A 22896-nucleotide genomic window follows, 5' to 3' on the forward strand; every position below is an offset into this window, starting at 1 on the left:
CTCCAGGAGCCACTTACAAGCAAGCTATCTATTTTCAAGAAGTAAATCTCTTGGACAAGGACCTTATGCTCACGAGCTGGAGAGGGAAGGTGCCGGGCTGTGTGTTGGATCTTCCGGCCAGAGAGGACCGCTATCTCTCTTGGCACAGGCTCTCAGGGATGAGACCATGTCTAGTGGGAATTTTCTCCAGATTCGACAGCCTTGGCCCTACCAAAACTCGCAGCTTTGTTTTCACTATACATCACTCATCATGAGTCTTTCGTTTTTCCTTTCAAGCATCCACAGGTCAAACACTGTGTGTTCCCAACAGTCTGTAGACTTCTTGGACCAGCAAAGGGACATTCATTTTGCTGAGCACTCCTTTGCATTTCTATTGTGTTCCATTTCCCACTCCCCTGCCCGAGTCTCCAGAGAATAGCTTCTTCCTTGTTTTAGTAACTTGGACCACAGTCAAGGTTGATGTGTTTCTCCATTTTGCAGGATATTTTCTTCAGAAGAGACAAAACAGAGGCTAACAGAGTCGCCAAGGTTTGTGAGCAGCCTTAGAAAATCAGCAGCCATTAAGAATGCAGAGAAAACGTTTTTAAAGAAATAAAAAACAGACAACGCAAGGCACCGTTAACAGAATTATACATAAAGGTGGACTAATGCTTACAAAGAGTTCTGGCAATCTTTTTTTCCTGTGACCCACTTAAAAAAATCTAATTTCATTTGTGTGTGGGTGAGGAAAAAAGTCAGAGTTAAGAAAGTGGTTCCATAAAGTACCTTCTTTCTGACTTAAATCGAAATAGGATATTCTCCCGTTTGAGGTCATGAAAGTAGTTCTGATCCCAATGGGCACACAGAGATGAGAAAATGAGTGGAGGTGGAAGGAGACAAGAGAAATCAGAGTGCCCCTCCTCCTCATTGTGTCATCTTCTCATCTCATCTGGTCCACGTTCTCCCCAGAACCCCGTCCCCACCCACTGCTGCTCCCTCACGTCCAGTGAGAGATGTTTCGGTGGACCTGCTTAGGACCCAAGGAAACATGCCTATTCTTTTTGTAAAAGAAACACTTTCAAGGAAAGAAGACATGAACAAATATTTAGTGGGGGTTATTCCAAGGTATATGATCTTTTCATAAAAAATTGATAATGCCTCAGTTTTAGGTGTGGCATGGGAACTATATCTTTTTTCCTCCAAAACATGAGTCAAACCTCAGTTTTCCTGTTATAGATCTACTCTGTCGCCATGATTGTTCTTACCACTGATTTCAAATAATGTCAACACACTAGTTGTGGATTAAAGCAAAAGATGGCTATTTCTCTTCATCTTTCTTCATCAAATATCTTTTCTCAAATGTATTGTCCATATTAACAGTGTTTTTATAACATGGCAAAAGAAAGTAAACTCAGTATAATAGAGAATAATGATTATTTTCCCCAGATTATGTCCCCCTGGGGAAAAGGCAAACTTTCTACTGGAATATCAGATCCGACTGAACCCAACTCGAGGCTGTTCACGGCCTTGGAGGAGGATCTAAGGAGTCGCTATTCTTAAGAGCTGAAAGAGAGGCGAACCTTGGGTCATGACACATCAGTGGGCTGTAAAATCAATCTACATATAAACAACCAGCACTTTAAAAATTATGGAATAAAACAGAAAGCATGAACATGCACAGCACGTAGTAAGGGTAAGTACTGTTTGTGAAAATTTGTGGGGTGTGCCTGTGCATGCATGTGTGTATATTGGATCTCAGTGTCAAAGGTATTTCTAATTATGGTCACAGTCTAAAAAGTTTAAGAACCTCTAATCTGGAGCCCAGATCCTGGAGTCAGACAGAAGTGGGTTCCAGCATGGCCCTGCCACTTAATCGCTGTATGAACTTCGTTAGTGGTGTGAGCTCTCTGGCCTCCTCACCTGGACGACAAAGGTGACCACAGTATCCCAGGACTATTGTGAAATCAAGAGGAAGCGTATATAAAGCCCCCAACACAGGGCCCAGTAATGCTAACCTCCACCCTCAGACGAACGTTCAATTCACAAATGGAAGCAGACATTAGCTGACTCACAACGCCTGCCAGAAGAAAAACTCCACAACGTGAGGGGAGATGTCAGCAAGTTACACAAGAGGAAGTTTTTACTCTCCAAAGAGCTGCTCCTCTGTAAGACTACCTGTTGGGGCCATTTGATCCTTTTTATACAGCTCTCTGAATAAAGTATTGAAGAAATACATTTGACTTCAGGAATTCTTTTCCAAAATGAAAGCACCAGACCAGTAAAAACTCTTCTAGTTTTTTTCTTATACAGGATTGAAAAAAACAAATGATTCACACTTTGTGCTTCATCCTTACAATACAGCTTCTGATTCCCCAGCAAGTGACTAATCCCACATGTTTAAAGACCTTAAAAGGTATCAAACTTATCTCAACTATGGAAAGACCCAGATTCAAACATGTGCCAAGACTGCTTATCTATAATTTCTGTAAGTAAGCAAACAAGCCAACGCTGTATTCCAGCATGAAGAAACTGTAAAAGTGAAGCTTGCGGCTTAGTTCACAATCAAGTTCTGTCCATTCTTGGCATTTGGTTTGGGGAGAGCTACTGAATTCTGAGTACAGGAGACAGGAGAGAAGGAGGAGAGACAGAGAGATAGGGTGGGACCCAGAAGCCAAGAAACAGAAGACAAGTGGAGGTGGGCAGAAGACAACACTGAAATGGTCACAGCCCCTTGGATGGAAGAGGGGAGAGAAAAAATTCAAATCAACAGGAGGCCTTTTACTTCCAGGTCTAGAGAGAAGAGGTGGGGATGCGGATACAGTAGCAGAGAAGTTGGGGGGTGGGGGGGAGAGGGGGCTCTGATGGTGACTCTACTGATCACTGAAGGATGATCACCCAGAAGCCAGGACTGACCGACGACAGACAGAGGGTGAGAGAGGGAGGCTGGAGTTTACACCCCGAGTGCAGACTCCGGGCTGGAGGCACAGAAGTTTGGGAATGAAAACAAGTCTGGCCCTGGACTTGGGCTAAGAATTAAGTTCTCCCTGAGAGATTTAAAGGTAAATAGAGAAAAAGCAAGTTAAGTATGTCCAAAATATCTGACTGATCTAAAAGGATTACGTGTAAAACCACAAATCTGCTATGTGAAACATCTACTCCGTGAAACATCTGAGAGGGTTCCTACTGCATCCTTTTCAAAACCGTCTCCCAGGTGTATGCTGACGAGAAACGTCCCCACCTCCTCTCTGCCCACAGGGCATCTGGGACAAATGAGAGGCAAAGAGAAAGGGACTGACTCGCTCCTCCCGCCCCTTCGCCAGCTGCGACCCTGATTACCACTGTCAGTTCTAACTCCCGCACCACCCAGGCGCCCGTCCAAAGGCCTACGTCATTTGCTTTGCCATCATCGCACTGTCCACTCACTTGCTCTGCCCTTCTGTCCATTTCACTGAGCTGGAGCTCCCAGCAGCAACTCTAGAAGAGAAGGAGAGGTGGGGAATGGGGAGTGGAGCATGCATGGCGCTAGCAAGCCCCCTGATCCCAGAATCCAGTGAGAGGCCACTAAGTACACAGAGACATGAAACCAGCTGTCTAGCCAAGAGTGCTGAACTAAGTCCCTGACCCCATGGGGCTAATAGCGGGGGAGGCACCACAGGGAGGCTGGAAAGAGCTTGTGCTTTGGAACCAGATCTAGGCTTGGAATCCCAGCTCCACCACTTAATACGATGTGAACTGGAGAAGTTACTTAACTCTCTGAGGTTGACAGAACAGGGCAACAATACCAGGCCTCATAATGCCTTTAGGAAGATTCGATGAGATGGCCTAGAAGAGCACCTGACACAGCACAGGGACTTTCTGAGTGTCAGATCCTACTGCCCTCCACTCATACTTACTGGAAAACTGAAAGTGAGCTTTTGTTCTGTTGAAAGCAAGTCCCACCTGCTTTCCTTTACTCACTTTCAGGTGCAAGGAGCTGCCCCTGCCTATGCTGCATGCTCCCAACTGTGGCCATCCATCAGGGGCAAAGAAAACCCATGGGGTACCCAGGTGTGAGCACATGCGACTGCACTGTCCAAACCACTACTGTTCATTACGAACTTGGATGCTGGACGTTGTAAACTGAAAGCACTTCTTGATAAGACGGTGTAATGGGTCACGTCTGTGATACCACTAGCAAAACAAGCACTGAGGTGGTTGAATGGACACAACTGTGAAGAGCCCTCCAGCAGTCCTTGTTCCAGACCAAACATCTCGATTTATATTCCTGGAAATTTAACACTGAACACAACCCACCAGCTGGGGAGGGAAGAAAGTGTGTTAATTCTACAGAGAGCCATGCCCAGTCTTCTAAAACTGCACTCTCTTCCTAAGTTACAAGCACCTAGAAAGCAGTTCAGACAGGTGTACATTACTGTTTACGGGCGATGGAATAGAGAAGACCTTACCCCTTCAATGTGGCTCCCAAGTTCATCTGATTCCAGGTCATGCACTCGAGCTGGGAGGTCATTTGGTATAAATTGTCACTGTTAGAAAAACATCCAGAGTTAGAAACACACAACTACAAAAAAATATGCAATTGTTTCTTCAAAGAGCAATGGAGTTTTAACCTCTCCTTACAACAGTGGCCTCCAAGTTTCCAGAATGACGGAACGCCCAGGTCTGAGGTGATTTTCATTTTATCCCACTGATCCCAGCACAGTTACTCACTTCACACACAGCGGGAAGGATTGAGAGGAACTCAGAAGCCTTTAAAAACCCTCAGTGTGGCAAACCCTGCAGTTTCTAAAGGAGAACTAAACCTCTGAGGGGAGAGGCTGAAGGGAGTAGCCTCCGCCAGGCCAGTCACTTGACAGGAAAGTTAAAGGCGTGGAGCTGGAGGTAAAAGACAGCAGGTTAATTATTCCTGAAAAGACCATTAAGTTGTTTTAACCAAAAGCAGAAGTATCACATGGATTATGAGGGCCTGAAAAGTCAGAGTGATGGGGCAATGGAGCCCAATCCTCAAGGCGTGACAAGCAGCAGGAAGAGGACGGGAGACTGAGCAACTGGAGGAATGCTCTCTCCGCAGTCTGTCCTCCTGGCACAAGTCAAACACAATTTTTAAAAAGCCCCAATCTCAGTTCCATAAAGTTCTGTGGGGGAAAATCCTGGCTGGTCACCTCCATTCACACCCCAAAGGAGAAAATACACCACGAGGTACACCAACCACACTGCTCTTCTTGCCCCTTTATTTCTCCCTCATTCCTGGAAAACTAGCACATAATCAATAGCCAGAAGTGTCCTGAATTACCAAGCTCTCCTAGGAATAAATTTATTCCTGAACTGAAAGGATTCATTATGAAATCTGAGACCCAAGAATGGATGGTTTGTCTGGGAACCCTTGGTCTGAACACATCACAGAAGATAACTTGCACTCCACTGTCCTGGCAGGCAGGAGTGGAAGTAAGACGCTTCCGATAGCTGATTCTCGACATCAGATCAAAAACCCTGGACAACCTCTGTCTTGCCACGGCATTCCTTTGGGTTGCTTCATCCGGCAGAGGCAACGCCAAATTTTAATTAAGAGAAGGTATGTCAGGTCAACCAAACTGGGAACTTGTGGCGGGTGAGGAAAACGACAGCAACTTGGAATAAATGAATGCTGGTTCTCTCGGCACACTTGTTAAGTTGTGGCGGAGTCCATCTGCCTCTCGCATCATCACTCTGAAAGTTATGTGGAATTCCTCAGCCGTGGGTGCCTGGGATAAGGGGAAATCAGATTCCAGGAGGGATTTCTACATGTGAAATGTGAAGTGACTTCAAACTCCAAGTATGTGCAGCTTCATTAGTCAGTGTACGTCTGGACCCCATCATTCACCCCGCGTCTGCCTGGCTACAATGCGACTACAATATCCTGCATATCAATGAAAAAAATGATGAGTTTCCCCTGCAGCTTCCCCGCTTGCAGCAGCGGCCGTGCTGGTCTGTGCCACCACGTTTCGCAATTCCACAGATTCCTGCTGTAAGACTGGTGTAATTAATTCCTGAAGGACCCCGATTTTTATTAGAAGTGCCAGCCTGCTGCATTTAGCACAAGAGAGCTTCTTGAACTTTCTTTGGGCTGACAGTTCATTAATAAGCGGCCTCCTCCACAATCTCCACTGGTTTTTGTTCTCTCCTGCCTTTTCATCAAGCAGTCCATTTATTAATCTTGCCATTAATCTCAGCCAATGGGTATTGTATTCCCCAGACAGCTCTGTATTTCTGTCACTAATTTTTAAAAACTTGTTCACCAACTAAGATCACTCAGTCCCAGCTGACAGTTTTCCTCGGCCCCATCGGGATGTGGGATCTTTCTGGAATTATTTCACTCCTGCGTAAGAGTGCACAAACCATGATTTTGAAGAGGGCCGCAGGCTTACACGCACCTCGCTTTACGACACAGGCATTTCTCACAAAGAGCAGCCTGCAGACTCCTAAGGGTCTCCATGAGGAAGCACCCAAAGAGAAGGTATTTCTAAGGGCATTTCTCAGCCCCTAGAAAACGAGCTCTCTCCCACACAGCGTCTGTGTCCTGCTGCTCATCCTCCGAGGGAGGGCTCAGTCAGCACCCCGTACTGTACCGCCCTGCATGGCGGCCACCAGTCAGATGCGCAGTACTGAGCTCAAAGGACGGCTGGTACCACATGTTGGAATAAGATTTTGGCCATATTGCGTTAAATAGCATATTTTAGAAATTAATTTTCACGGTTTCTTTTTTTAATGTGGCTACTAGCGAACTTCAAACCACAGACACAGCATGTGCTGCATGTCCACTGGACAGCACTCTGTGAGCCTCAGACCTGAGCAGATCGGGCCAGTCTCTGCACCTTGGTTCCCTCACCTGCCAGATGGAGCTATCAATCTCAGTCGTCTAGCTTTCCAGGGATGTCAAGCTCCAATATAGGCTCTTTGAGGATCACACGCATCCTGTATTTTAACTTTTTCTAATCGATCAAATTCTGCACAGTACTTTCACACATCCCCACTACTCACACCTGGTGAGGCAGGTGTAATTATGATGCCCACTCATCAGAGAAGACGGGGCTCAGGGGGGTGCCTGGTGCTGGCTTGTCTGATGCCCCCTCCTATCCCACCCCACCCTAAGGGACACCCTGGCTGACTAGGCCTCTGAGCCTTATCCTCTCACTGCCATTATCTAAATGTGACAGTAATAATAATATAATAAGGGACCAGCCCAGTGGTGCAGCAGTTAAGTTTACACCTTCCGTTTCAGTGGCCCAGGGTTTCAGTGGCCCAGGGTTCACCAGTTCTGATCCCGGGTGCAGACCTACACAGTGCCTGTCAAGCCATGCTGTGGCAGGTGTCCCACATATAAAGTAGAGGAAGATGGATACAGATGTTAGTCTTTCTCAGCAAAAACAGGAAGATTGGCAGCAGATGTTAGCTCAGGGCTAACCTTCCTCAAAAAGAAAAAATAATAATAATAATAAATACAATAACAGTACAGACAAGTCTTGGGGTGAAAGAGAACACGCTCAAGGGAGCACTGTGACCTCTCTGTTTTCATAAAGTTACCAGATGTGAGACGCTCAACACACCCTCTTCAGCTGACTAAGAATGGGGTACTAAGACCCCCAAGGAGCCCCACTTCTTGATGTTAGTGTCCTGGTAGCTCAACTTGAGAATCCTCAGAAAGGGAGAGAAGGTGGGATGGGCCACCAGGGAGAAGGACTTTTAGAAAGTCCCCAGGCTCCTAACAGGTTTCCTGAGTCCAGTGATAGGGTCAGAGCACAGTTTTGAACACATCCTGCCTTCTGCTGTCTGGAGCTCCTCGGTGGCTCCGAGAGTCGGCTTGGCTGGCACAACCATTCAACTGGAAGTCAATGACAGCAATGACGATAACTCCTGCTGAGGAGGGGACAAAATGTGAGCATGAGCTAAAAATACTGGGCCCCAGCATGCTCAGGATCTGATCTCTTTGGGCAATCGGTCAACACTCAGCTCTCATCATGAAACCCACGGAAAGAGGCAGCACTGGTCAAAGGATATACGGCCTCTGACAAACAAAGCATGTAGTTATCAAACAAGCGCTGTAGGTGTCGATCACCTCATTCCCAGGGGAGATCAGATAAGCAGGTGGCTTGGCTCAGAGTGACCACAGCCGTCACGTAGGCAGTTCAGCTCCCATCTAACTCTGTCTGCTCGGAAGTGAACTCTGAAATCGCAGGCTGTCAAAATACTTTCCAAAACTCATGGTGTCCTTTATATTTTTCTAAGTAAATCTTTAAAAAAGAAGTCACTTGTTTCCTATGTAAGAAATGTTTGAAGTGGAGGCAAGGGAGAAAGGAAAGAAACTTCTTTAACCGGGATTAATGCAAGTTGGAGTAAAATAAAAGGAAGTCAGTCCTTGCAAAAAGGGGAACTTTAAAGGAAACCAGTAGTAGATCATATAGAGTTTGTTTTGGCCAGGACTGCAGTATTACCGAGTTCCCGACCTCCACACAAAAAGAAAGGAAGAAAAAGCCTCGGCTATTATCTGGACTAGAACTCCTCCACTCTCAAATGCATCTGTAGTTCAAGTACGTTTCATCTTTAAGTCCGTTTACTGTATTCAGCAGAACAAGGTAGAGAAGTTCATGTCACCAGCAGAATGGAACCCTCAAACCTGGTCGAGCCTGGAGTTCCCTCTGCCAGATGGTGCCAGCCGGCAAAGGAGCATCTTGGTGGAAGAAAAGAATTGCCCCACGGGATAAAAAAACAGCCAAACAAGAAAAAGGCGAGACAATGCATCCACGATCAGAACCCAAGCTGCTTCCAGCTTTTGCTGCAGTAGCCCTGCCCACACCGACAGGGAGGCCTCTGTGGGTTTACCTCCACCTGATAACCGAGGCTCCTGCACAGAGGCTGCAGCCAGACTCCACAGCCCTCTTCCTGCCTTCTTCCCTCTGAGGCGCCGAGGAGGCTGCCTGTTGAGAAATCTCTGCCCAGCAGGCCACGGTGAATAATTATTTTACAGTCAATCTCTTGGTATTGTAATTTCTCTCAAGCTCACCAAAGAAAAACCCACTGGGGATTCAACTTCTATTAATAAACACTTGGTCAGCAAAAAGTTGCAGGAATATTTGAAACCAGATTTTCCCCCTTCCCTGGAGACAAGTCCAATTCAGGCCGTTGGCTTTGATAACAGTGCCCACACCCTGGAAACCATTTCAGACTTTTTGTCTTCATGCCTACGACGCGGGAAACAACTACCAGTGTCGTCTTAAGTGACACTCTTATGCAGTGTAAAGTGTACATGGACACACAAGCGAAAAAGGCACTACGAATTATGACTGTATTTCCCCGGGCACAAGCTGTCTCTGGAGAAGTCCAGCTGTAATGTTGGACTGAGGACTTCCCACTGACCCAGATTCCCAGAAGCTCTACGGCTGCTCAGGAGCTTCTCTCACAATCTCCTGTAACAGGCTCCACTGTCAACTTCACCATCTGTGAGTCATCAACACTCAATTTAAAATATCCAAATGACTAATTACTGCTTCCCACAGTGGAGCAGTTCTACCTGCCGAGGGGCAGAAGGAGTTACCCTCATTTAAATCGGTAGCACAGTTGCTCAAGGGGGATCTGCAAACCTAACAAACGAGCGAAAACAAAGAAAAGACTAGAATGCCTAAAAGAACAGCGTGCACGGGAATATTTTCCAAACAGTGCACGGAACTCCTTTTCAAAGTGGGGGCTCCAAGGAGGTCAGCAGCAGAGGAGGCAGAGGGGCCTGTGGAGGGAGGAGAATTCAGGAAAAGAGAGCAGGGGAGGCCCTGCGAGCTTCCCGTTCTGGGGAGAGATCAGGGGAAAACCAAGGTCTCCGAGGGTGCCCTTCGCCACTCCCACCCCCCAAGAGAGCTCGGGGTCCAGCCCTCCCTGGGCCTGGCCTCTGAGCCAGCACAAACCAGCGTGGTTGCAAGCCCCTGGGTCTGGAAGCACAGGGAGGAGGTCTCTGTGCTGGGTTTCCTCGGGGGCCTGGACTGAGCGTCACCCGGCGTGTCCCGCCCAGCAGCTGGAGGGGTCTGAGACAGACACTGCTCTGTGCCTCAGGACCTTGGGAGAGAGCTCCAGGTGGTGCCACAATGTCCACCAGGGAAAATACCACCCCTGTCCACTAAGTGCTCTCTATTGAAAGAGTGGTTAAGCTAACAAACAGCAGGGTTTCTCTCACAGCTGTGAGGAATAAACACCTTCCTCTAGTGAGACCCAGGACAGATGCCACCTTTAGAAAGAAAACACGTGTCCTTAGGGGGAGCAGCGAGCTGGTAGGAGGAGGGCTCAGAGCCGTACCTCCTGGATTTGAGCACCAGCTCCGCCCAGTCCCGAGTCACCCTGGGCTAACTCACCTCCCAGGGCCTTACTTTCCTCCTGTGTGAGATGGAGGTGATAACCTACTGCCTACCCCAAAGAGTCACGGATTAAACAACTTAACACTCTGTAAAGCGCTGAGAACGGTGCCTGGACGCAGTAGGTCTACACAAGCATCTGCTCTTATTCGTCAGCAACAGCGCCAGCCCAGACTGTCTACGGAGAATATTCCAGGCACAGGACGCAGAGTGGCCTGGAATCCCTCAGTGATTCAGAACACAGGCAGGCTTTGACGTCAGAGATTGAGAATCAAACCTTGGTCCTGATTCTCACTCGCTGTGTGACCTTGGACAAGTTACTTTGAGTCTCTAGGCCTATTTCTTCTTCAGGAAAGTGGCGATGGGAGCACCTACTGCACAGAGTAGTCAGAAGGATTAATGAGGGACCTGAGTGGAGCACGCAGCACAGTGCCCAGCAGCACACGGTCAGCATGCAACAAATACCAGTTAGGATGTTACAGGGTCTCATGCTTTTATCCTGCTGTGGTCACTGGGTTCCCTAAGGGCTGACATCAGGTTTCAGAAGCCTTGGTGACAGACAAACCTCTTTCGTACGTGGGGGCAGGGGGAAGGGGGAACCCATCTCCAGTTACTTCCTTAAGCTGCATGGGGGCAGCGTCCATTGGCTACCGCCTGTGTCTGCACACAGGTACATGCACCTCCTCAGCCCTGCCGCCTGCGGGAGAGGGAGGATGGCTGTGCGGCTCTCTCCCAACGAGGAGCGAGTTCTGAGAACTTCCTCAAAGCAAAGTCATGCTGTGCGTGCCTATTTAATGTCGGCCCAGGAATGCCACCTTAATTTCACGCTGGGAAGGGAGGGGCTCTGAGGTCGGAGAGAGAGAGCTTCGGGAGGGAGGGCATCGGGAAAAGCAAAGACGAGGGAGCAGGCTGCCCGGGGGTCAAATGCAACCAGGCACACAGAACGCAAGCCAGCCTTTTCCAGGAGGTCCCAATGTCGGACGGAAAGGGATGGAGCCAGGGACAGTGGAAGCACCACTAAACGTTGAGTCGTTAAGCAATGGAAGTTTAGTCCTATTCCTTATGACTTTTCAAACACTGCATTTACAAAGGCATTTCAACATCCTTTCAAAGCTTTTTAGGAGCAAGGAAGAAAGAACCAACATAACTCCAGGCATGCTGATGCACAGACCCCATAGCAAAACACCCCTCACCTGTCCATTCATGTTACCTCAGGGGAAGAGTCTGACCTGATCTCAGAAAAGCGACTGGAAACGTTGTGAATTCAGGGTGGACAGAGCATCAAAGTCTCAGACAGTACAGACTTAAGAGAGCAAACTCTTCCTATCAGGGTCACAAATTCTTTTTTAGGAGAAGTTGTTGCTTAGGAAATTTTCTGTAACAGGAGAAAATGGTATTTTTATGACATTCACATAAAAACAAGAACCAAAAAAGTTCCAATTACGTACAAAGAAGAAAGGGATAAGGAATTATTTCCCAAAGATGAACCTGACAAAGCTGCTTTACACCACGGCCAATGAGAAGCTGTATCATGAAATGTGAAAAACGTATGTATAAAACGCAATCCAGTTACTTCCCCTGCTTTCACAGCAATCACAAATTCAGCCCTGAGTCAAACCTACCACAGGGACTCCATGAGGTGGTGTCATCACTGTACCCTCCCTGCCCTCACTCCTTTTCCTTCTAGGCTGCTCAGTCCCTCTGATGGGTCCCTTCCTAGTGACCCAAAAGCTGGGTCTACACTTGTGAGAAAGGAAAGTGTGTGTAGCTGCATGTCACCACCCAACCAGACTCCAATGCCTCCTGGGCCCCAACCCCAAGGGGGTATCCCAGCTCATCTAAACAGCACCCACTCCCGGCATCAGGTCCTCCTCGCCCCCTGGGTGAGGCACCAGGAGCCAAGGAAGGAGGAGTGGGCCAAGGTCACCCTATGGGGAACCCTTCCAACTCTGCCCCAGTGACTCCCGGAAGGACAGCAACCCCGCTTTCGCAACGGGCAGGAGCAGCTCCTCCAGGAGGATGGCAATGACAGCTGCCGAAGTTTTTCTGGGGCGAGGCGGGGGTCACGACAGAGAATGGTGCCACTCTACACCCACTCCAGAGACTGACCCACGGAGGGAGGAGCGAAGATGGCGGACTTGGGGCAGAACCTGCAGTGCCAAAGACAGAGCTGGGTTCCAGCTAGGAGGGAGAAGAGAAGGTGCGGAGGGATGACCATTCCAGCTCCGTCTGTGCAACCGCGTGCGTTTCTCTGCCTCTCTTTCTCAGAAAGAAAGAAAGAAGAAAGGAAGGAAGAGAGCGAGAGTGATCTCGAACCCAAGACCCGATTCGATGTATGGGATTTTCCCATCAAAAGGGAAGGTCTCAAAACTCGCGCGCTCGGGTGCGCGACCGTGTCCCTCCACGGAAGGAGAGGCGACCTGGAGACCAGCCCAGCCGCAGGCTCAGCGTCCAGAGCACGCCGGGTGGTGGGACGCGCCCGTGGGCTCGGAAGGAAGAGTCGGTCCCCTCCTCCCGCTGTGGACAGGAGGCCCAGGGCGCCGGCCCCCACCCAGTCTCCGGGGGCAGGCCCTTTTCCTTCCTTCATGACCTCACTACCTCCTTCCGTGACATCAGCCCCGCGTCCCGAGCCGAGGAGGATGGAGGTGAGTCTGGGGGCAGGCGGTATCAAACCCCCGCAGCCCGGGGTCGGTGGGGGGCGATGAGGTCATGCGCGCCCAATCCGGGCGCTGCGCGCCGCCTCCCTCCGCCGCGCGTTACCAGGCAACCCTATCGCGGACGCGGACGCCAGCCAAGTTCACCCGAAGGTGAAGAGTAAATTTGGGGAGAGAAGGCACGAGGCGCAGGAAGAAGCCGGTCTTCCGCCTCCGGGAGCGGGAAGAGGGGCCGGCGCGGGCTGAGCAGTCCCCGCAGGCAGCGCCTCGGCTGCACGGCCCGGTCCGGCCCAGCGGTGGCAGCCGCGGAGCACGACGCCCCCGAGCGCCGCCGCTCCCGGGACTCCGCAGGGCGGGGGCAGGGGTGGGGGCTGTGCGCGCCCTCGAATAATTCAAGTCCCCAAGAAATTCGGCCCCTGTGCCAGTGGCGCGGGGTTTGAGGAGCGAGAAGAGCCGAGTGGGAGTGGACCCCGTGCTTTTCTTGGGTCCCAAGGAAGCTCAAGTCCTCCCAGCAGAGCCCTTAAAAAAATACCTTCCCAAAGCGCCGTTCTTCTTCAGCTCCAAACAGTAATCGCCCTCTTTTATATGCAAAATAAGAACCCCAAGAAATGAACAAACGCCCTTCTTTCAAGTCAGAGCCAGAAGATCTGCTTTAATTTGCTTTAAGTACCGAGTGGGCTAAGGCGTCCTTCGCCTCCAGGACCCTGCGCCCCCCGGTCCGGGCTGCCGGCGCCCGCCACTCGCGCTCCCCCTCCGTGTCCCGGGGACCCATTCACGGTGGTGCCAACTGCCTTCCTACCTGCTGTAGGGCGTCCTCAGCAGCAGGGCCTGGCTGCCTGTGCAGCTGTCGGTGGGGGTGTGGCAGCCGTAGACCGGGGGTGGCACGGAGTACTGCTGCTCGCCTGCAGAGAGCCGGGAACAGTCGAGTGAGCGCCCCCAGGCCTCGGGGGCACCAGGCCGCGGGCAGGGCAGGGAGAGCATGCGGAGCCGGTCTCCGAGGCCAAGCTGGGGGCGATGGGGCCTGGACGCTGGGCGGTGCGGAGAAAGGGCGACCTGATCGGGACACTTTACATTCCTTTAGTCGCCACTGCGTAGTAGTACCCCGAAAAGACGTTCGAAGGTGTGACTGAGTGGAGCTGTCCCAACGCATTTGGGGTGGAGAAACTCAACTTTTTAAGTCGAGTGAGGTAGACCTACTTATTCCTAAAACCTCTTTAGATGTACTCTCCTTTCCCGGATCTGCTATGGGTTTGAAACTCCGGGGAGGGGCAGCATGTAAGGGGGGGTGGACCCCGACCTTCCCGCGCGGGCTTACCCAGAGAGCCCTGCTGGCCCATGGGGTCCTCGTGCTTGAAGGAGTGGTTGGGGAACTGCGCCGCGTGGTGCGAGGGCGCGTGGCCGTAGCTGGGCGTTCCATCGAAGGTGACCGTGCTGTATCCTGCGGGCGCGGTGGAGAGAAGCACAGCGTCAGCGGGGAGACGGGGCCGATGGGTCTGAACCAGAACCGGCGTAGGGGCCCCCGCCCCGCAATGGGACGCCGGCGGAGGGCTGTGCGCCCCGCCAGCCTCCCGGGCTTTGGGCGGGAAGCCAGGCCCCAGCCTCGACGTGTGACCCCGTACGTGGTCCCCGCCCTGCCTTCCACGGTGTGTGCCACTTCTGCACCGAACCTCCAGCAAGTTGGGTACGAAAACCGCTGGGCGGAGAAAGTTGTTCTCCCCCAAAACCAAAACCCGGGGCTCTCGCGCAGCGGCAGCGCCGGCGAGCGAAATGAAGCTGCTCGGCTGACCCCGCGCTGACTCGGAGCCGTAAATCAGCGGCCCGCGCACCCACTTTCATTAATTACTCCGAGCCAGTTAAACGGCAGGGACTTCAAATGGGGAGAGTAATTACCGACTAATCTGCCCGAGGCTGTGCGCCCCGACACCCAGGCCCTCGGAAAGCTGGGGGGAAGGGAGAGAAGGGGCCTCTCCAGTTGGGTCCGCCGGCCTAGACACTGCGCCTCCTTCTCCGCTCTGGACCCACCGTGCACCCAGTGGTCCGAACCACTACTGCGGGGGCCACCTCCCCGTGCCCAGGCCGAGAAGCCAGCTTCTTTCGGTGTGTGCCTGACGCTGCATCTCCCTTTCCCTCCATGGCAGTGCACCGTCCTCTGCCTCAGTTTCCCTGCGAAGAAACCGAGGGCAATACGGTGCGTGTCCTGGTGTCTCCGTTGATGAACAAGTCTCCTAGGATTATTGTTACTAAATTGCTTTAAACATAGACCCTATCAGCTTCTGGAAAACTGCTGCTGCCTGTGGGGAATAAACACCTTCCCGCTAAAATAAGGATCAGTCCTGGGGCCCTGAGACCAAAGGTGGGGTCCCCTCCTACGGGCAGGCTTCGGGTCTCTGGCCTGAGGCCCTGGCCTAATGGGAAATGAGGCTGGCCCAGACGCTCACGTCGGCCCTGCAGAGCCACCGGGTCAGTCCCAGTCCCCCCACCTCCAGCCACTGCGCTGGGTCTCCAAACTCTGCTCAGTTCTGGGGAGCCAGATGCCTCCCACGAATCCCATTCCCATGACAAGGGCTCTGGAGCAGGTGTCCGCGCCGACTTAGGTTGCACAGAGAAAGGAGGCTGTTTCCAACGTCTTGGAAACACACACCCCTAAAACAGAAACAAAATCCGAACTTCTACCGTCCACCCCGGGGGATGTGGTGTCAGAGCGGGAGGGAGCGTCTCTTAATCACTGGGTTTTGTGTAGGGCAGGCCAAGTCTCATGCACCGATTGGCGCCACAGGTTAACTCAAAAAGCCACCGGCTTTTATAATTTACGTAACCCCGGAGGCCTCGTTTCTCGCCTGCTAGGTGGGCAGAGATAACCCACCGGTTAGGTGTCAGACGGGTGAGCTTGCCTGGGCTTCCAGGCGCTTCCTTTTGGGAGCGGAGGTCAGGCCCCGTTTGAGGCTTACCAATCAGCACACAAACGAAATTTGGCTCTCAGTGCCCCATTTTGCAGAGGAAAGACCGAATTCTGAAAGGACATTTTTTAAGTAAAGAAAAGGAGAAAGAGAAGCGACAGAAATCGTCTCCGGACGAACCCTGCTCCATTGCTGGGCCGGCACCGTGCTGTCCTCGGAGGCGGGCTCCGCAGCCGCCGTGCGGCGAGGGCCACGGGGTGCGGGCCGCAGCTCCCGTGCCGGCGAGCCCCCCACGTCCCCTCCCAGACAGGACGCGCAGACCCCGGGGGGCAGGGCCGCCTCCAACCCCTCCCTCAGGTCCTCCCAGGGGCAGCGGCGAAAGCGCCGAGAGAGGGAGGGCTCTTTTAGTTAGAAGCTTATCTGACCGCGGGGCTGATTAGGGCGCTTGGTCGGGGCCTCGCGCTGGTCCGGGCGCAGGGGGTGCAGGGGGCTCGGGGGCGGGGGCGCTGCGGGCGGAAAGGACAGCGCGTTCGAAGGCTCCTGGTCCAGGCCTTAGAGGGACGCGCTCTAGCCGTTCCCACGGTTAGTCCCGGCCGGGAAGGGAGCGCAACCTTGACGCGCGGGGAGGGGAGACTCGCTCTGTGCCCTGCGCCCCGTTCCCGCCGTGGGGGGGTGGGGGGGGGGGAAGCTGGGAAGCATGGGCCTGGGCCGGGGAGCTGAGAGGTGGAGCGGACAGCAGGCCCAGGCGGGAAGGCGAGAAGGCGGGAGAGGCTGAAAATGATGACTTCGCATTGCAGCAGCACACGGGGAATCTGTCCCGCCACGAGATACCCTCTCCCGTGCGACCGGAGGAGGCACCCCGGGCCTTAGGCCGAGCTGGTCCCCCACGTGGCCCTGGGATGGCCTGGCGATGCCGAGGCCTCCTCCTGTGCCAGCGGGGCTGGCGAATCGGGCTGACTGACAAGCGATCTTCTCTTTCCCTCCTTAAATCCCTCGCTTACTCTGGGGTTACTGAAGTTCTCACCCTTCTGCGCTGACAACCCCCCCCCCCAACCCTCACACCTGGACTGCAGAGGGTTCACTGCCCATCTAACCCGGCAGAGGGAATCATCTCAACAGTGGGGCCAAGATCCCTGGAAAAGGAGGTAGAAATAGCTTAGAATGGTCTGAGTTGGAGTTCCAGCTCTGCCACAAACTGAGAGGTCTCTTGCACATCATCTCCTAGAGCCAGGCCTCCTCATCCAAACATAAGGGACTCCTCCAATTCCAGGCTGGGAGCTTCTTGCAAAGGTTGAGGCACATTAATGGTCTTAACCAATGTTCAACCCCCAGCCTGGCACAGAGGAGATGCTCAATAAATCCTTGCTGAATTAATGTTTAGAAGTAAGGTTAGGGCATCAGCTATAACATTTAAAAAATAGGGGGGAAAGGGGGCTGGCCCCGTGGCCGAGTGGTTAAGTTCGCGCGCTGCGCTGCAGGCAGCCCAGTGTTTCGTTGGTTCGAATCCTGGGCGTGGACACGGCACTGCTCATCAGACCACGCTGAGGCAGCATCCCACATGCCACAACTAGAAGAACCCACAACGAAAAATATACAACTATGTACCAGGGAGCTTTGGGGAGAAAAAGGAAATAATAAAATCTTTAAAAAAAAAAAATAGGGGGGAAAGTAAATGAGATAAGATGTCTGGTGGGGGGAGGAGTGGGTACCAGCAATTGTCCTCTCCCGTGGGCGGTGGCATGGCTGCCCTGCCTGCAGACAGGGATCCAGAGTCTGGGCTCCTCTCTGCTTGAGTGTGGCCTCACCCTGCTGATGGCCATTCCCACACTCTGGGGAAGGAGCCGAAGCCCCGGCTTCCCCCAGCCCAGGCCTCCCACAAGGAGGGGGGGAACACAGGAACCCAGGAATCAAGAGAATAAACCCAGAATCTTGAGGCCAGAGCAGCTTCTGACATCCCACTCCAGCTCCCAGCTCCCTCATGGGTCCAAGGTCCAGGTCAGGGGGGCCCATTTATGTCTTCAATGCAGGAGAAAACCTGAGCCCACAGACAGGAACCAGCCTACAGTCTGTGGCCTGAGTCTGGGGCCAGCTCTCCACTAGGCTTTCCCCCGGGGTAGGGAGAGCGGACTCCTTCACCTGCAAGTCCTGGTCCCTGGCTCCCAAGCCCTTTGTCTTTTTGGCAGCCACTCTATCTGCTAGAGAGGAATTCTGATTTTCCCCTTACATGTAGTGCCCACCAGCTAAGAAGCCCATAGTCTTGCCCCCCCCATGCTAGGTTGATGGGGTTCCAGGCACCAGACCAGCCCTGTAAAAGGCTGGACACAGGGGCCCAAAGCAACAGAGCCCAGGTTCCAAAAATCCCAAGGAACGGAGAAGGACAGGAGTAAATGATAATGACCCAGGAGTATTCTGTACCCTGGGGACTTAGATCAAACGCTTCTCAGGCTCCTCCAAACAGCACAGTCCCCAGAAACTCACTCGCCTCACACACCTGCCGCCCAGCCCTGCGTTTCTGGCCCAGTCAAGTTTAGGTGGGCTGCTGCCTTTTGTTTAAACCCCAAAGCCGTGAAAAGTTGGCTTCTGCTTCTGCGGCCTAGAACTTCAGGCCGGACTGACCTCCAGGTTGCCCAGCTCAGCTCTCCTCTCACAGATGGGGAAACTGAGACCTGGAGATTTGCCAAATATAACACCAACCTGCTAATTAAAGGTGGCACATCAGACAACCTAAGCTTCTGCGTTCTACTTGAGCTGTTCCCATATCCCCTGAGTCTGAAATACTAATTTCATTTAGAAAAGACCTAGAGAGGAGGAACCCCGTGGGTCAGCTTGAGGTTCCTCTACGGGACCAGATCCCAGATTCCCCGGACGCAGTGAGGAGAGAGACTGCGGTTTCGCTGGGCTTCTAGTGGGCCAGGTGCTCCGGGCTGAGCTGCGGTAGAGACGGCCTGCAGATGCGCGTTTAGCAGGTGCGCGCGACGGCGGGAAGAAGAGAGCCCTTTTCGCGCGCCTCCCGAGCCCCGGCACGTCCTGCAAACGGTACGCTCTGCTCCTCCCATCTCTCACGCTCCAGAGACATCCCAGTCCCTAGGCCCGCGCGAATTTTTCCTCCAGGAAAAACATCCGTCATTGCGTTTGTAAAGCATTTCCTAAAATATCGAGTCACCCCGAAGTAGTTTAGGTTCTCAACAGTGGAGTCCAATTAGAACAAATTTATAAACCCAACTACAAGGACTCCGCAGGACTGGTCCCGCGCGGGTCCCTGAGGGAGGTGTGCGGGCGCCAGCGCAGGATGGGAAAACCACCAGCCAGATCCCTCGACGGACGACTGAAGACGGCAAGTAAGCCCGTCCTTGCTCTCACGCACACGTCCTGCAAAAACCTTTCACCAGCTGAGCCCCAAGTTCCACGAGGAGCAGGCGCCCGAGGCAAGCTGGAAGGCAGGCCACGCTCGGGGCTCATTCCACTTCCTGCGGTAGGGCCCCGGCCCGCAGACTAGGAATCGCATAAACCGGGTTCCCTCCCAGCGCCGGAGCCCGCGTGGCCGCCCCGTGAGCTGGAACCCAGGAGAGATCGGCCTCTATATCAAAGACGCGGGAGCCGTACGCTGACAGCGTTCCAGGAAAGCCTCTACCCACGGCTGGCCCGCTCCTTTGCGCGTTCTGAGCTCGGGGGTACTCACTGCGCGTCTAGTTTGTGCCACTACGTATTAGGGACGAGAGCGGCTCCTGGACGTTTTGGCGGCAGAGGCAGCATGCGCTGCTCACCCTGCGCTGGTCTCACTCCGAATCCAAAATTTAAATGTCTTAAAAGTCCAATGCCTGGTGACACTTTGGTGGTGCCCTGAGGGACAAAACCTCTTTCCGAGGCAGAGTCAGACACTGCATCGGTTCCCCCTGCCCACTCCCACTGGGACTCGCAGTCCAGGAGCCTCCCGGGTCCGAGGTGCCCCAGGGGGCCTCCCGGCTCCTACGAACAGTCCGGTTCCGGAGAATGTCAGGAGCCCGGGCCGGCGTGCGCTCCCTCTCCTGGGCCTCCTCGCCCCCAGCGGAAGCGGCTACACTCGCAGTCCGGGGAGGCACCCGGGCTGGAGCGGGGATCAGGGAAGGGGTAGGGCGAGGAAGGCCCGCGCTCGGCCACGGCCAGGTCGCCACCGCCCCGTGTGCAGGGGGCGCTCCCTGGCCTGCTTACCCTGGTTGCGAATAGTGGGCTGGCTCTCGAGGCAGCTGGGCAGGTAGGGCGCGTTGGGGAACATCCTGGCCTGGCCGGAGGACGCCTGGCTGGGCGGAGGAGGACCGAAGGGTCCGTAGCGACAGGCTCCGGCCGTGCCGGTGAACTGGCCCGAGAAGTGGACGGTGAAGGCGCTCAGACACTGCTCCTCGTGCGGCTCCGCGCCGCCCCAGCTCGGCTCCTGCTTGATGAAGGAGTGCGGCGGCGGCGGCGGCGGCGGCGGGGCGGGCGGCGGCGCGGGGCCGCCCAGCGAGCCGTAGGCCGAGGCGCCGGGGGGCGCGAAGTCCAGCACCGGCGCCCACTGCGCGGCGCCGCTCACCGGCAGGGCGCAGCCGCCGCCGCCGCCCAGCGAGGGCACAGCTGGCAGCAGCGCGTTCAGGTCCCGCACGTCGGAGCCCATCTGCTGCGGCCCGACCCCGGCCGCCCCGCGGCTCCTCCGGCCCGGCAGGCACTCGGCGCTCGGCTCGGCCGCGCCTAGCTTGGCCCAGGTGCCGCCCGGGCCCCGGACCCCCGGCGGCTCGGACTGCGGAGGGCACCCAGGCGCCGAGCGGAGCGCGTGCGGAGACGCCGGCTCTGGGGCACACGTGGAGGCCGGCTCCTGCAGCAGGAGGAAGTCCAGGGTCGCGGCGAGGAGGCGGCGGGCCCGGCTCTGGGTGGGTGGGAGAATGAGTGGGAGGGAGGGCGGGAAGGGGGAGCCGGCAGGCGCTCGGGTTGCGGAGAGCCCCCAGTTGTGGGCGCTGCCTTGAACTCCTTACCCCAGCTGCCGGGCTGCCCCCGGCTTCCCAAAGCTCAAATAAGAGGGGCTGGCGGCGGGGGAGGAGGAGGAGCCAGGAGCCTCGTCTGCTCCATTCACACCACAGCCCTGGCCGGTCCAGGCGGCGCGCGCGGTTCCTTGGGGGCGCCCTGGCAGCGGGGGTGGGGGGCGGGCCTGAAGGAGCGTTCCTCTCGCAGACTCCCTCCTCTCCTACCCGCCGCGCGCTCTCCGCTGGCCTGTGGGCCACAGCCCTCCTCCTCCTCCCCTTCGCCTTCGCGGGTGTGGGCGCCTCGAGGCACTGGCGAGCCTCTCCAGGTGAGCGGTGAATGTGTCCTCCGCGAACGTGGGTGATGGGGGCAGGGATGGGGTTGTCAATCTGAGAGGGCGGATCAGGGGGAGGGACGGGTGCGGGGGGGGGGGGCGGGGGGTCGCCCGCCGAGGGCGGGATCTTGAGGCGAGCGCAGCGAACTTTCCCGGATTCCCTCGCTCGGCGCCCGCGAGTCTGTCGGGCTGGAGTGGTAGCCATAATCCCGGGGTCACTGGGGAGGGGGTGACCCCTTTTGGGTTCCGGAGGTCAGACTCCAGGCCATCGTGGGTCACCTGGAGGGGCTGCATTCAGTTGTGATAACCAGGGCGTATTCGGCCGTCTGGTAGTTGGTCACTTGGTAGGTCTGCGCCCAGAGGAGGGCGGTGGCCCCGTACTAAAATCGATGTCAGCGGCACCATCGCCCCTTCTAGTGAGTACCTGACCTTCTGCGGTGAAGCTGGGAAAACAGCAGCTGGTTTGGGAGGGCATTAAACCCTTAGGGAACGCTCAGCGTCTGCACACATCCCGGCCAGAGAACCCGGTGCCCACTGTGGGGGTGGGACGTGGGGAGGGTTTGAATAGGAAGCCCGCGGGGAGACGTCGGCTCTTGGAGCCGCTCCCGCCGAGCTCTGCCTCTGTTCGCGGTCGGGAGTCCCACTCGGGATGCAGACTGCTCAAGAGGCCGAGCCAGTTAGGCTGACCGAGGAGGAGAGCCTCCAGCGGCCCACGGTCCAAGGCAGTGTTCGCACCTTGGGCGCTCCGGGCGCCTGGCATCACCAAAGCCGACTCCTCCTCCACCTACTCACTCTGCGAGCCCCGCGCCCCAGAGCAGGTGTTTGAGGTCTGGTTTTGTTTTTTGGTTCTTCCAAAGTAGTCGGCATCTATGGAGGAGACCCCAGGCAAGGAGAAACGCCGAGAACCGGATTGGAGTGCGTTTCAGGGGCGCGCGGAAACGCCCCGGGGAGAGCCGGGAGGCAGCGGCGACGGCGCAGCCTGGGACGGCCAGGAGCGCGGGGCGGGGAGCGGCCGGTGGCCGTGGGCGTCTCACCAAAGCGGCCCTGGAGGGGCCCCCGGCTCCCAGCCAAGCCCACGTGAAGCAGCATCAGGGCAGTTGCAGCTGTAGAGGAACCGCGCGTCGTGAAAGCCTTGACTTACTCTCCATTTCTGACGTTTTGGTTTTAATTTGCACGGAGTAAACGAAGTAGCCGTCGGTTCCGGCCGCGGACCCGAAGCGCGCGCAGGCTCGGGACCCGCACTCGGGACTCCTGGCGGCACGGGTCCTGGAGGCACGAGAGACCGTAAGGGCAAAGGTCGGGAACGTGTGCTCCCCGCGTGTCCCCAGGCTACCTTCGCAGGTGTGGACATCTCTCTGCGCTACTTTGGTGCCTTAACTCTGCTTGGTCTCCACTCGGAAGCTTTTTATTTTTGTTTTAGAAACGAAAAGACTTTAGAGGCCAGCGCCCGTCCTCTCCCGTAGGCCGCATCTCCAGCCCCCGCGCCCCAGGGTTGCACGGGGGGCTTGCGCGGTGGGTCTTTTTGGCGGAGAACCGCCCCGCGAGGCTCAGCTTCTCCTGCCGAGTCGCCCCTGGAACGCCCAGACCCGTGTCCGGCCCCCGATTTTATTTCTACTTCGGAGTCGTTTTCTTACCCAGGACTCACTCAAGAGCCCGCGCGGGAAGGACCGCCCTTTATGAAAAGCCAGGGACTTCCA

At 54.8% G+C, this 22896-nt stretch overlaps 1 protein-coding gene and 1 long non-coding RNA gene across 9 annotated transcripts in view; one reads left to right on the forward strand and one right to left on the reverse strand.

Moving 5' to 3' along the window:
* The window catches only part of WT1 (WT1 transcription factor), a 45443-nt gene extending 24419 nt beyond the window's left edge, over positions 1–21024 (reverse strand). The window contains exons 1-5 of one of the 8 annotated variants that reach the window (XM_070273503.1): positions 20086–20866; positions 14316–14438; positions 13800–13902; positions 4425–4502; positions 3403–3453 (exon numbers count right to left, since the gene is read on the reverse strand). In XM_070273503.1, the coding sequence (XP_070129604.1) occupies positions 3403–3453; positions 4425–4502; positions 13800–13902; positions 14316–14438; positions 20086–20524 (794 nt within the window). In that variant the 5' untranslated portion in view covers positions 20525–20866. Of the gene's footprint in view, positions 1–3402; positions 3454–4424; positions 4503–13799; positions 13903–14315; positions 14439–15022; positions 15158–16077; positions 16270–20085 lie in introns of those variants that run through there. The other 7 variants (XM_023646214.2, XM_070273509.1, XM_070273505.1 and 4 more) reach the window with 7 other exon arrangements.
* LOC138925069 (uncharacterized) overlaps positions 20945–22896 on the forward strand; it is a 40222-nt gene continuing 38270 nt past the window's right edge. Inside the window, exon 1 of the long non-coding RNA XR_011440762.1 lies at positions 20945–21193. This is a non-coding gene — a long non-coding RNA (uncharacterized lncRNA). The remainder of the gene's footprint in view (positions 21194–22896) is intronic.

The sequence above is a fragment of the Equus caballus genome, chromosome 7, assembly GCF_041296265.1.
Source record: "Equus caballus isolate H_3958 breed thoroughbred chromosome 7, TB-T2T, whole genome shotgun sequence".
In the NCBI taxonomy this organism is placed as follows: domain Eukaryota; kingdom Metazoa; phylum Chordata; class Mammalia; order Perissodactyla; family Equidae; genus Equus; species Equus caballus.